Source organism: Rattus norvegicus, chromosome 15, assembly GCF_021556685.1.
Source record: "Rattus norvegicus strain SHRSP/BbbUtx chromosome 15, alternate assembly SHRSP_T2T, whole genome shotgun sequence".
NCBI lineage: Eukaryota > Metazoa > Chordata > Mammalia > Rodentia > Muridae > Rattus > Rattus norvegicus.
The window spans coordinates 4,920,811-4,936,213 of NC_141548.1; the positions used below are offsets into that span (position 1 = coordinate 4,920,811).

The window sequence follows — 15,403 nt, forward strand, 5'->3', positions numbered from 1 at the left end:
TTACAGTTCACAGTGACAATGTAAATATGCCAGTGCATTTCCTCCAAGTTTTACTTTCAAGTGTATCCTTTTATTGCAGTTTACGCTACTCTGTCTAGAAGGCCAGGTTGGGGGAGAGCACTTGGATGACGTCACTGGGAACTGCCAGGGCCTCCTGCTAACCAGCTTTCCTTATGGTGACCAGATTCTGAGGTGCCATCTCCAGGAGGCTCTCCAGTGACACAATGGAACCCTTTCCATATCTCCTCCCTCTAAAGCTAGAGATTTCTCTTTGCTCCATTAGTAGTTACATGCTCTGAAAGGGCAGATTGCGTCAGGGGCTTGGCATGGGGAGAAAGATCACGGGACATGGGATGGAAGACATTCTTCTGCATAATAATTTTATTCCCAGATCCATTCCTGTGACATACATTCCCATTTCCTAGGTTTTCCTGTTTCCCAAAAGTCAGTATTTCCCTCCAGACCTTTAATTTATTGGATATTGGATTTCATTTTCTTATTGTGCATTCCTTCCAAGGTGTCTTTCTTTACATATATTCATGGATGTGTACTCACAAAGTCTCTGTTTTGCATCCCTCTGTTGCAATGATCTTGGTAACATAGTTAATCCAGTTACACAGTGAATATACAACTTTAAATGTTGTGCACCTACTTCAGATGATAAACTTCCAAATCCTTTCTCCAAAAAATAACCAGATATCAGTGAGCAAAGGACAACGTGGACGGAGATTGGTCCTCTGCAGTTCCATTAGACGTCACTTCTCTAGTGTCCACCTTCCTGAGTTCCCAGGGCCAGGCCTGAGGGTGTTAGAGTTTGGACCATGATCCTGTATTCATGCCAAATGTAAGATCCAGGAGGTTGGGCAGGGAGTGGAAGGGCTTGAGGTCAGGTGAAAGCTCAACTTTAATAGGTCCAGAAGTTCTGGAGGGAGTCTATTTGGCCTTGTCATCTGTGGCTTCTACGTTCTTGACCTAGTTGTGAGGAATCCATGTTAAAATTCCACCTAACCTCATAGCTGTAAGAGTGTAAAACATCGCCACGTAAGTTCATTGCAAATTGCTTTCATTGTCCTTTCGTTGCCCACTACCACCAGGTCCAATATAGGGGATATTGTAGATAGATTTAGAGGTTCACTGGGTCTCTCTGATAGTCAAAGTAATAGACTTTACAGAGAACTGGACAGACAGGATTTCAAGAATAAAATAGTTGAAGAATTCTGCCAACCTCTGATCTCTAAGACTTAGAAGCAATGGGGCGTGTATTCTAAACATAATATTATAGGGTTCAATCCCTCCTTGTATGGAGTACAGCAGTCCCAAAATAAGAAAAGAGCCTTTCCACCTTTCCTGGACTCTAATGAGAGTTTTCTTAGTGTCTCCTTTAATGTCTTGTTCATTATTTCCACCTACCCAGAATTCTGCACAACAAAGACTCCAAACTATTCATACATCTTTGACTGTTATTCATAGGCTTTGGCCATGAGAGCTGGGCTATTATAGGACAGCATTCCTAGTCAGTGGCAAAATTAGGAGGAAAGTTCCTAGCAGAGCTTTCTAGTTGCTCTATGATCAGTTTCAGTCCGATGTAGTGAGCTTCTACTCACCCAGAAAGGGTATCAATAAAAACAAGCAGGTACTTTTATCTGACTCTAGGAGGCCATGTGTCAGTTAATTCAGGTTCCCATAATTTATCCTAGCGTTGGCTACCTGTATGCAATCCTTTCTGGGTAAATGATCTCTGTTTTTTATTTACATAGGTGTAAATGTGACATCTGGCTTTGACATCTCCTTCTACACTGTCCAGTGTATGTAGGCGTAACATACCTTGGTGTTGGCAACTCAGAGAGTTCTGTGGACCCAAGACAAGTAGTCTGGTAAAGCTGAGTTACCAGAAACCTGCCAATTCTTTCTGGAAGAATGATCTTTCCCTCTGGTGTTCACCACTAACCTCTGGCCTCAAGCTATCCATTTGATTCTTTTGCATCCTCGCCTCTTAGTTATACTCAAAATACACAAGATCTAAGGCACAAACCACATGAAACTCAAGAAGGATGACGAAAATGTGGATGCTTCACTCCTTCTTTAAGGGGGGAACAAAAATATTCACAGGAGGGGATAGGGAGGAAAATTTTAGGGCAGAGAATGAAGGAACGGCCATTCAGAGCCTGCCCCACATGTGGTCCATATAGATAGATAGATGGATAGATAGATAGATAGATGATAGATAGATAGATATAGATATAGATATATAGATATATAGATATATAGATATATAGATATAGATATATAGATATATAGATATATAGATATATAGATATATAGATATAGATATAGATATAGATATAGATATAGATATAGATATAGATATGGATATATATCCACCAAAACTAGATAAGATGGATGAAGCTAAGAAGTGCATGCTGACATGAACCGGATATAGCTCTCTCCTGAAAGACACAGCCAGAACATGTCAAATACAGAGTCAAATGCCTGAAGCGAACCACTGAACTGAGAACGGGACACCCATTGGAGGAACTAGGGAAAGGACTGAAGGAGCTGAAGGGGCTTGCAACCCCATAAGAACCAACCAGAGCTTCCAGGGACCAAACCACTGCCCAAAGACTACACATGGACTGACCCTGCGTAGGTAGCAGTAAATAACATTGTTGGGGCAACACTGGAAGGAGAAGCCCTTGGTACTACCAAGGTTGAACCCCCAGCGTAGGGAATGTTGGAGAGGGCAGTAATGGGGGTTGGACAGGGAGGGGACACCCATTTAGAATGGGAAGGGGAGGGGTTAGGGGGCTGATGGACAGGAAACCAGGAAAAGGAATAACATTTGAAATGTAAATAAGAAATGCCCAATTTAATAAAAATGGGAGAAAAAGAATAACAACAAACAAACCAACAGAACAATAAAGAAAATGTTCCAGGGGCAGTGCAGGGGAATAGTGGTGAACAATAAGGGGGATGTATAGGGGATACACATATGGGGAAGGGAGAGGGAAGGGAATGGGGGCTTAAGGATGGAAATAAGGAAGGGGAATAACGTTTGAAATGTAAGTAAAGAAATATATCTAATAAAAAATTTAAAAATATCGTTCCTCCAAAATTGCTGGAATTCAATAAATGTGCAGTTATAACCGATGCTTTATTATAAGGAATGCAGAGGCATACAGCTCTGTGTGTCCTGGTCGCTTTTTATATTCCTATACTGAATGTTTTTATTTCCTCTAATGTATTAGAGAAATACTTGTGTTTCTCCTTTGTTTGTCACTATAAAGGAAGCTAAATTTGTGAGCACAGGGATAAAGCAAGGATAATTTTCATCATGTATGTGGGATCCACAGAGCACGATACACTGTCTACATCAAGAGCACAGTTTCCTGTGCAGCTCTGGCTGCTGTGAACTGATGGTGAAGCCTAAGCTGCATGAGACTTGCAGAAAACCACTGTTGCCTTACACTTGTGCTGTTACAGGAGGAAGAACCACACACGACTCAGGACGGTCTTGTGAGTGAAGGGTTAAAGGTCACATTTTTATTTATTGGCAAAAATTAATTTATTCGAGAACATTTTAAAGTGGGGAGTCAATGAGTTCAATGTATATAGCCTTAAGAATATAGCATATTAATTAAAAAACTAAAGTTAACAAATAAATAACAAAACTTCAAACGTAAACAAATAAAACCAAATGCATAAAACAAAACTTCAAACTAAAAACAAATATAACAAGTAAATTAGTCAGCATTCAATTCCTGCTGATTCTTCAACATATAACTCCAGCCTGTTGCTGGCCTTGCAAACACAGCAGAACGGCAGGTAAGATGGTAAAAATCTCCTCAAGATGAATGTAGACCTGCCTCACTCGGAGTGGTTGGTTGTTGATGGACAAGTCGTCAAAAGGTTAAACGTGAGGCGTGTTCCAGGCCACATCTCAAGGTCTTTCAAATTTAGCCCAAGATTGGTATGGTTACAAGGACTGAGATGTGGGAGGTGGTGTCAATCTTTGCACCCTCAGTGCTCCTGGTGGACAGTTCTGTCTCTGAGAGCTGTAATCCTGCTCTGTGCCCTGGGAAAGCTTCTGCTGCAGTGTTCAGACCTAGGGGTGGAAAAGGCCTGGTGAGAACCTGCCATGTCACTTATCCCATACACAGCAGCACAATTCAGCAGGATAATCCAGGATGATCTTTCATCTGAGGTCATTCTCTCATGCCCAAGAGAGAAGGGTAAGAGATCCCACAGGCCTGCATATTTTCCCAGCTTTTAAAACTGCTAAAAATTAAACAGTGAACAGCAGATAATTCCAATCATACGTATACATTATATTTTAATATCATGTAGCAATGTCTCAATGTCAGATGAGGAGAGATATGAACAAACTAGAAAACAATAGGAAGGCCTTGGAAGTCTGGCCATCACTGAAATGAAGACTATTATTATTCCTCCAGTGCAGGAATATGCCTGGGGTCCACATGACAACCTCAATATCTGCAAAGACCCAGAGAAACAATATCTCAAGAAGTACATGCACACTGAAGTGATATTATACTTGGCAAGAATATGCTGCATGGAAATCTTGCCGAGGGTAGGCATTGAAGTCCAAAGGAGATACTCATGCAGAAAATAAACTATACCACTCCTTTGTTTATGTGTATCGTAAAACTATTTGTGGGGAGACCTAAAGGCACTGGGCTCAGATAATACAAGAGAGCACAGACTGGAGGGATCAGTACACAATAGCCAGAATCTCTATGGATCACATACACTTCATGGACGGAATTTCTTTTAAAATGGACAAGAAAAGTATTCTGAGCTGCTCCTAGGTGACAGGTGCTGAGAACTATGGAGAAAGTCACACACCCAATAAGACAGTTTATAAGTACAGGGAATCTACTTGGGTCCTCTCATCCTGTGCTTTCAAATCCTCTCAGTGACACCGAAATGATGCTGCATCTTCTCAGACAAGGCCTTTTGCTCAGTGACCAGTTTTTGCTGATTCAGGGGGTCCTGCAGACTTTCCTCCATTCTCTCCTCATCCTGGTCATTAGAAGATTATATTGTCCATGGAGACATACATGTATACAGACACAGACAGACAGACACCCAGACATACACCCAGACATACACACTTTTGAACTCACCCAAATGTATTTGTTCACATATACAAGCAGAGTATTTTGCAGAATGTGGTTAGTTTCCCAGTTAATTGTAATACAAGGGATCACCCAGTCTACTATTGTGGCATAAGAAAAAAAAAAAACCTGGAGTGGAGTAAGTACACAGTGAGCATAACCTAAAGACAGCTCAGCCAATAAAGTGTATTCCCCTGAAAATCAGAAATTAGAAATGTGACATCTAGGCCTGTTAGCCAAGCCTGCTTAGCAAGGTCACAAGGCCGTGCACAGGAGGCTGATTTCAGGAAACAGAGCACTGGGGGGGGGGGGGGGGGAGCAGGTGAGCCTCTTCAGTCCTCTGCTCACTGTTTCCCAGTGCATGCAAAGTGAGCTGCATTTTTCAATATGAGGTCCCTTTACCATACAGTACCTGACAGGGGAAACAAACTACCAGCACAAACAGCTAGGAAATCTCCATAACCACAATCCAAGGTAAAACTTGTAATGGGATGCTATCAGATATAATTCGAGTAAGAGAAGGCTAATTAAAAGCCAAATGCTGGCAGGTATAATCAAACTCAGCCACAGTCCATGGAAGGGCTGGACAACATTGTACCTTTTCACTTTCTGACTGATGGACATCTGGGTAATTTTGCTTCATGGCTGCTCTGAGGTGAACCACTAAACACTAATGTGCCACAGTTTCTCTGCTCACACCTACTTCTTCTGGAATCGCTGTGTCAAAAGGTTGAACTTTCACAAGAGTTGTACACAGCTTCTCACAGGGCTACCCATTTGACACCTCCAGCAATGTCTGAGGGTCATCACTGTTCTAAACCCTCCTTACAGATGATTTTCACTCAGATCAAATGATTTTGAATAACAATGGTTAAGATTGCCACAACACAACACAGGGTGAGTGCTTTGGACGATTTTGAGCCTAAGTTTCTGTCTGAGGCAAAGATGTGATTCCACCTCAGCATAACTCCTGGACATCTTCTGCTTGCAGATTCAACTCTAAGCAAATTAATCTTTCAATTAACAAATTCCAGGCCAAACTCCAAAGCCAAGGTGTATTCAACCAAGTTTAGGCCAATCTGGAGAGAAAGTGGTGGCAGGTAACGATTAACATAACCAGGATGTTGAGAAGACACAATAAGCCACATGACCTTCCAGTGTTACTATACACCGAGAGCAAAGAAGGCAGAAGAGCTCTGAGTCATCAGTTTCGACACTGAGGTACATGGACATCACACAGCAGCCTCTCCTCACATCCCTGTACCCTATTCCTGAGTTTTTCTCCAAGTAATGTCAATGTTGATGAATAGTTTTCCCAGTGTAATAATTTCAATAGTGATCAAAACCCCATTAAGAACAGTTTAAAACTAATTGGAAAAATTGTGTTTCCTCTTCTCTCTCTCTCTCTCTCTCTCTCTCTATATATATATATATATATATATATATATATATATATATATATATATATATATATATTGTTGAATAGAGATGAGGCAAAGGAAATGTGTCAAGTGAGAGCTTAGACACTGCTATCCGTCCCTTATAGAGTAAACCTGTGTAGGGAATGCACTTCTTGGGCACACTAGGTTGAGAGAGCTGGAGAAAAATTTCCCTTTAATCCTCACATATCTCACACAAACCCTCACCCTGAGAGAAGTCTTTCTTACATCCCTGTTCATCCAGTCAGCTCCAGGACATAAGCCACAGGAAAGAACACTAAAACACTGACATAAAACAGGACGGACAAACTGCTTCTCAAGCTCTGTCACTAGAAACCACGATTTGGACAGGCAGGAGGGACCATTTTCAATGTACGGGGAAAAGGAGAGAAAGTCCACAAGCCCCATCATAGTTGACAATGAGAGCCATTCTTTTGGCAATTGAACTGAACTCTAATCAGTTCTGTGCACTACAAAGATGGCTACCTCATGGCATGTAAGTGTGCAGTGTGTGATCAACAGATCCCCCTTAAGGAAATGCATTTTCTAGTTGAGCAGGAGGATTTGGTTGTCAATCCTCCAGTTTCTTGCATGAAGCTAACATCACAGAAAGTTTTGTAAATGTTCAAAGAGATGAACAACTGGATGAGACCTAGGAGAGTGTCTGGATAAGGTGGAGAAGGTTAAACTGGTTTGACTTGGTTTATGCTTAGATATCAGGAAAACCTGCCCTTGATGCGTCATTCATCCTACCTGAGGTTGCTTTTTACACGGATTTTCATACTGGCTTCCCCACAGATCCTTGTTGTTTCCTTAATGGACTCTTCCAGTGCAATCTGTTCCCATAGAAGCTCCCTGTTCTCATGCCGTGCTCTCTGGGCATTGTTCTTCAGCTCAAACAACTCAGTTAGGAGGGGGCAGAAGCTGCGGCTGAGACACAAAGAAAAAATGGTGACTCCCAGCCAGTCTCCAACTTCCTCCCACTTCTCCAAGTCCATTGCTCCTTCTAGGGTCCTGATCGGAAGAGAGCCCCAGATTATAGTCCAAGTCCAGAATAGCCATGGAGCATGACCTAGAGTCAGGTCAAATGGAGAAAAGAGCAACATTCCAGAAGACTCAGGGCACTTCTCAAAAACCTGACATCATTGATTCAAGTTTTTCCCAGAAGAGGACATAATCCCTATGTGTGCTTATTTGTCCATTTTATTAGAATGTCACTTGGAGGCCAATCTTTCTGTGTCCTGTGTGTGTGTGTGTGTGTGTGTGTGTGTGTGTGTGTGTGTCCTGTCACAGCCCCAGAGCATCAAGATTGATTGATAACTCCATCATTGTGCACACATTTTCTATGTACAGGATCCCTATTAGGGAAGGACAATGATTGAAGAATCTCACAGTCTCTTTCCATTTGGTCAAACTATCTACAAGAGGTAAAAATCCTAGAGCCTTCCTTAGACACAGGCTTCCTGGTCTGCTTCAAACACTATAAAGCCTGATCCTCACTTTACTTCAAACATAAGAATGGGCTGACACATGCTGTGCCTAGTGCTGGGGTCACAGCCTTGTAAGTTACTCACCAGTACCAGTCATTTTCCAGTGTGAGGTGTGTACATTTGACCAAAGCTCTATTGACCTGCTCGCTCATTTTCTTCATGTCGGTCATCACTTCCTCGTGCTGCTTCATGAGCATCTCGGACTCAAAGTTGTTCCTGTGGTAAGGCATGGTCCAAGGATGAAATAACATTATGAATGAAGGATTCAAGAATTACATGAATTCAGACTGAATCCTGAACTACCCCAGCCTAGGACATGCCACACCTTGATCCTTGGTATTGCGTCCATTTGCTATTTATAAGTTTATTATTATGGACACAGGGACAGCAGTGCCAGCAAACAAAAGGAGGGAGCTGATTTGCTTGAGCTCCCTGAGGGAGTTTGAAGGAATTGACTAGCTTGCCAAGAACATTCGAGGACCCTGTGCCACGATCCAGGCTCCAACTTAAACCCATGAAGACTATTCTCCTGTTCTTAGGTAACAATTCTCAATCATAGAATCTATTGCTACATGAAAACCCAAAGGAACATGAACAGTATTTACAGGGAAAAGAATTTATAACACGCACCAGGAGATTCCCATGTGCGTCCACCTGAGCAGATGTGAAATGTTCTACTGCTCACAGTGAGGCTCTCAGCCTCATCATTATCATGCCATGAAAATTGACACAGGATAATTCTCAGGCCAAATCAGAACATAGAATACCCAGATCTTAAGTGATACACAAAAACACACTCACACATGCATACACACACACATACTCACACAAAACACATTCTCTCTCTCTCTCTCTCTCTCTCTCTCTCTCTCTCTCTCTCTCTCTTTCTCTCTCTCGCAAATACAATTAGAATGCCAATTAAATACAAGGCTGTGGCATTATCTCCAAATACAGTGAATATAATCAGAGAACACCAATGATCCCCTGTTGTCATTCCAGTCACACACTATGCGGCAACAAGTGGGATTAGGCCCCTCCAGCTCTTCACAGGACCTACTGAACCCAAAGCACCTCCACGTCAATTACAACAATGATTGGTCATAATCAGATCACCTAGAAATTCCCACAAGCCAACACCTGTCCAGGCTTCTTAAACCACACACCTAGAGCTCACACACTAGTACACTCACTCCCAGACTGTGATTCAGGCCACAGGCTATTATTTACGTTTGTAGGAATTAAAATAGCCTGTGCCACCATCTCTTTCCCATCTGGACTTCACATTCTGATGCAATCAGGAAAGTGATTTTGACCATGAGGACACCCTGGAGTTGTAGCCTACTGTGATGTGAGGAAATGTGGATTTAACAGAAGTTGCATTGTGACTACCTGTCATTTAAATTCTTTCCCGGGTAATCTGCCAGGATTCTCCTGAGTTCATCTCTCTCCTTCTGCATCTTCTGGAGAGCAATTTTGATGTTCTCCAGACGCTTCATTCTCTCCTCCTCAACAGGTGTCATGGAGGGTTGGGATGATGCCTTCTGATCAGACTCTGTAGGTAGATAAACACCAGTGAACAGGCATATATGTGGACACAGTGTCAAGGAAAACTATGCTTAGTCTAAAACAGAAGTCTGAGGATGAACAGTTCTACAGATACAGTGAATCCCTGACAGAGCAAGAAAGCTATCTTTAAGCTGAACTCAGCTAGGTCCCTGTTCCCCACCATCATCGCCATAGGATGACATATGCCATCATAGATATAGACCACACCTCCTAAAGCCATTCCTCTGGCACTGAAATTCTAAAGCTGGCCTAAACAAGAAGAATTGGAGGACGTTCTCAGCTAATGTCTGATGTGAGGCAGGTAAGTCCTTGAGTTCAAACTGCTTAACATCTTGAATCCCTAATCATGTGTGTTCAAGGACAAAGTAACTGAGACCTTGATATATGACCAGGAGAGTATCCCTCTTGGCATCAATTACCCAAGTAATCTACAGGACACTGCTGAGAATGAAGTGTTTCAACAGCCGATCCTGTTATTCTTTGTTATTCTTATAAAGGCTCATCCTGGTATTCTTTGACACTTCCCATGGTGTTAAAGAGATCCAAGGAAAGCCCCTTGACATATAACAGTTCTTGGTTTTCTGTCAAACTAATGATCAGAAATTGTTGAATCTGGGTCAGCCATTTAGGAAGACTGAGGCTCTAAATCATACGTCCTACTCCTGGAAGGACCAGCTCAAGCCAACCTCCTCCAGGAATCCCCCTTGCCCTGCCCAGTACTCACTTGACCTCCTCAAGGACCTTTCCATTCGTCTTCTTCTCCAACGTGATGGAGGGCTGGCCTCCCTCTGCCTTGGTCTGGTGCCTGCATGGATATGATTGTCCCTCCGAAAGAGACTGAGGATCCTGGAGAACATGCCTCCTCGGGAACACATTAGGAAAAGAAGGGAAATCGCTCAGGCAGTTGGTGTCACCACAACACTGGTGACATCACAGAACATTCTAGTGTCTCCTGGATACAAGAGAATTTCCAGGGAAGACACTACCGGTGATGTCACTGGGAAATGCCATAGCTTACTTGCTAACTACCTCTACCAGACTGACCAGGTTCTGCAGTGGTTTTCCAGAGACTCACTTTTGAGCCAGGAACACCCATTCGCTCACTCTCCTTCCAGAGCTTCAGAGTTCTCACTGCTTCATTACAACTCAGTTGCTGAGGAGAGGGAGAGTTGTATCAGGCCTTGAAATGGATAGAACATCTTTGTTAACAGCCATAGATCTAAAGACCGTGGATGATGGATATTCTTCTTCCTGAAATGTATAAACCCAGGGTCCATGCATGTGACAAATAGTCCAATTCCCACAATTTTTACTGTTCTCCAGAGGCCAATATTTTTTTCCTACACCTTTAAATGTATGCAAGCTGGAGTATGTTGTTTCATGGAGTGTACCTTGAGAGGGGGCATGGTTTCAATATATTCACCCATGTTTTTTCCTGAAATCTCTGTCTTACCATCCCATTTTGTGCAATGGAAACTCCCTTTTCCTGGCAAAATGCTTCTCAGGTATAGGGCAAATATCAAATTGTAATCTTTCTGTCCATTCTTAAAGTTAAAATCCCCAAAAGTGAGGGAACTGAGACCCAAGCCAGAGCCATGGAGGGGCAAAATGCAGAGGTGCTGCTGGCCAAGGAAGAGCAGGAGGAAGTAGAGAAGCTTTAGCACATCATGGTGCACAGGGAGCTAGAACTGGAGTTGGACCTGGGCAACCTGCTGGCTTCACTCAAGAGGACCTACAGGGTGCTTAACCATCATTTATAACTCGGTATCTGGTGCCCTCCTCTGGCCACCGAGGGAACTGCATTCAGATGAACCACAGACAAAAGTCAGCCAAAGAACAATTCACCAAAATAAATAAAAATGAATACATTTTTCTTTCGAAAAGCCATACACATGTATGGTCAAGTCAAACAAAACCCAAGGAAACACAAGAAATGAAATATTTCACAACAACCCAAGAGTGCAAGAAACAGCATAAAAACAATCTCTTAAACCTATAATCATTCTATATGTATTTCTTGAAATAGCAGTTGCAGTAAGCAACCAGGCTGTAATGCTCTTATAAGTTCCATAGACCCATCAACCCTTGTCACAGTCTCCACCTGTTTGATTTTTTCTTAAGCACAAATATGTGTGAGTTAGAATCCCGAGTCTGTCTGGGATCAGACTGTAAACTGTAGTCAGTGTAACACTGGCAATCATTAACCACAATCTTTAAGTTTCCCTCCTAACCCCAGAGCACAGCCATAACTTTGGAAAGCAAAACTCACCCTCCACCAAACTATCTATCCTCCAAAATCCAGTCTCTCCAAAACACCAAGTCCATTCCTCATGCTATAAAGTATGGCAGCCAAGCCTTGCATATGAAGGAACGATGGTGCAGGCTCTAATACCTCAGCAAAGAGACATTTCCCTAAATTCTTTTAAAGTCCGGTTTCCATGAGTTATATTAAAATATTATCCCAATCTAGACCTGTTTCCCTGGCTTGGCTCATGCCACGTGTTGTCTACAATGACTCCAGTTTTAAGCCAACTTTCTGTTACCAATGTTAAAAATTTTAACCATACCCAATAACTTAAAAGCCAGTGACCTGGGGTTGGGGATTTAATTCAGTGGTAGAGCTCTTGCCTAGGAAGCGCAAGGCCCTGGGTTTGGTCCCCAGCTCAGAAAAAAAGAACCAAAAAAAAAAAAAAGCCAGTAACCTATAGCCAAGACATGTAGAGCGTATTATACATTTAAAACCAAACAGAAAAAAATGAAGTGATTATACATATCTTTAGTATTTAGATCAATTACCATTTTTACTTTTTGTAGCTATCATTTTAAATGAAGCACCTTGTTACCTGTTGAATCCAATAATCACAGTCACAGATTTCTCTAAGAGAAACAGACACCAGCTCCCTTACCATAGTAGCTTTGAAGCTACTGGCACTTTTAAGACCAGCTAGTGTAGACATTTAGCCAGCCCCCTGGGGAGCTTCCCCAGTGGACAGACCTAGGCTCCTAGCTACCTTCCTCCATTGAGGCCGGATCCAGTCAGAGACACACATGACAGTTAACACCAGAGATAACCAGTTATCTAGGATGCAGGGCTCCAAAGGTCAATTGAAACTGTTTTTATTTATTTGTTCTTTTCTTGAAAGGACTTAAAACTAAATCAAGGGGGGAATCAACCAGCATTTAAAGTTTTCACCATTTTTTCTTTTAAGCATGAAACACAAAACATTCAAGCAACGAGAAGCAAAACCCAGACATAAATTGACATCCGTGGACAGCTTGGTGCAACAAGGACAGACAATACACATAGAGGGAAGGAGCTAGATGGTGTCCCACCAAAAGGACCCAGATATTCTTCTTAACGGACCCAGAACCAGAAATAAGCACTTCTCTAATAGGAGTCAGCAAGGAGGCAGGATGTCCCTAGGAGAGCTCTTAAAAAGCTTAATCTCATTTTCCTTCTTTTGCCAAAGCATCTGTGGAGAGTCTGGGAGGACTGTTTTTCTCAAACCATTTTCTCTCTTGTCTAGGGTGTAAACTGTCTCTAATCAGGGTCCAAAGACTAAAAGCATCTATGAGAATTGACTTTGCTTCTCTAGATTTTAGCATAACTCTAAAAGAACACGTACACAAAAACATTTTACCATTATTACCTTGTCCCTTTTTACAAGGTTTATTCACCACTATCCCAAATCTTTATTTTCTTTTGCATGTGCTTTCAATTCCCACGGTCCTTCTGTATCCTGCTTACTGGGACCTTTCCTGGCCCATTTTCCCCAATGTGTCCCTCCTACACTGGTGGGCTTCCTGGGACCATCTCGTCAGGTTGTCCTCTCTTTCCCGATCTTGGTGGGACCTCCATTTGATGATGCCTGTGTCATCAGGACACTGAGGACCGGGCATAGGCCTATTAAGAGTTAAGAAGAAACACACACTTGGGTCATTCGTGTTAAAAGAATGCTCTCCGGGCTTTACTGAGATCTCCTTATATACCAGAGGCAAAAGCCGTGGAAAAACAATAAAGCAGGTGAAAATCCCCAACCAGGAAAGTAAGAAAACAGGAGAAGTCTGCATCGTGGCAAGTCCTGGCCGCAACAGAGGGGCATAAACAACTTCTTAACATCAATAAGCTGAAAGGCTCAGCAAGAGGAATGGGTGCCATGGAAGGTCCTGGCCCCAAATCAGGGGCCGAGAGCAGCTGCCAAGAGTGTAAACAACTTTTGGCCACAGCAGGCTGAAAGGCACAGCGAGGGGGAAGGGAAACACTCCAAGGTAGGGCCCAACAGGCTAATATAAAAATGTATTTGAAAAACTAAAACACTATATATCAAGAAAAATAATTAAAATGTGCTACATATCTAAGCACAACATTCATAATAGAAAAAACTCAAATGACTGAGAAATTCATAAGAAATATTCATCATTCTTGTATATCACACAAATGCAAATCAAAATTACTCTGAGATCACTTTTCATATTAGTCAGTATGACTAAGGTTAATAACACATGTGACAACTCAAGTTGACTGGGTTATGGAGCAAGGGGAACATTCATAGTCTCCTGGTGAAAAGGCAAACTTCTACAGCAACTTCGGAAATCAGTATGATGGTTCTTCAGGAAGGTGAAAATTGTTGTACCTTAAGATACAACTCCAGGTCTTATGTCCAGATGTTGATTCATCCTAGAATAGAGACCTTTGCTCAACCATGTTCAGTGAAGCTCATTTATAATACTTAGAATTTGGAAATATTTAAGTTGTCCCTTAATGGACGAATGCATAAAGAAAATGTGGTGCATTTACAGACTGCATTTCTGCTTAACAATTACAAAAGGCAAAAAGGAAGCATGCACTATGCAGGACAATGAATGGATCTAGTAAAAGTCATTCTGGATGAGGTAATCCAGGCTGAAAAAGACAAATGGGATACATATTCACTTAAATGTGGATGTTAGCTGTTGATTCTTCAATCTGTGTGACTGTATGATCAGTTTAGTGTGAGGGTCTAGGGACGTGGGCCAGATTGTCCTCATTTAGGGAAGTACAAGTTTACTCATGGATGGCTGAGGGACACTGTCAGGATCAGGAATGTGAAATGTGAAGAGACAGGGAGAGGGAAGCAATGGAGGGAACATAGAGAGGGACAGCTAAAATGAGGCACTGTATCGAAGCCTAAGAGAGTAGAAACCCTAACTGCTTTTTAAATTGTTTTATAAAGGTAACTAATGATTTATTATAGGTGCAAGGAGAGAAGTTAAAATGTTGATTGGGTTCATCTATGTGAAATTTCAATAATAAGTAAGTCAAAACAATTATGGATTTTGACTTTCAATGAACCTGTTACAGATAATGAATATCTAGTCCTTAAGGAGACATCTGTTACCATCTATTATACACTAGTCATTTTATTTGGTTACAATTCAAATGTCATCCCCATCATTGGTCTCTCCACTTTGAACCCCCATACCCTCCCAATCCTCTTTGTTTCTAAGAGGGCACTCCTCCACCTACCTACCCACTTCCACTTCACCCCTCTAGCATCCCCCTTCTCTGGGACATCAAGTTTCTACAGGGCCAGTTGCCTCCCATCCCAGAGATGTCAGATGAGCCAGTTGTTGCTACACATGCTCTACACTTTATGTATCAGGAGCCGTGGCCGGGACCACATATCCTCTTTAGTTGGTAGTTTAGTCCCGAGGAACTCTGAAGGCTCCAGTTAATTGATATTGTTGTTCTTCATATTGGGTTCCTTCAGGCTTTCCCCTAACTCTTTCATTG

General features: G+C 42.1%; 1 protein-coding gene across 1 annotated transcript; it reads right to left on the minus strand.

Moving 5' to 3' along the window:
* Positions 1 to 3,502: 3,502 nt before the first annotated feature.
* LOC134478849 (uncharacterized) lies at positions 3,503 to 10,497 on the minus strand. The gene is made up of 5 exons (XM_087586919.1): positions 10,355 to 10,497; positions 9,454 to 9,616; positions 8,149 to 8,280; positions 7,328 to 7,504; positions 3,503 to 4,102 (listed from the first exon to the last, which is right to left on the minus strand). Exons 1-5 carry the CDS (start codon positions 10,485 to 10,487, stop codon positions 4,018 to 4,020), a joined length of 690 nt encoding a protein of 229 aa, XP_087443045.1. The 5' UTR covers positions 10,488 to 10,497; the 3' UTR covers positions 3,503 to 4,017.
* Positions 10,498 to 15,403: the final 4,906 nt, after the last annotated feature.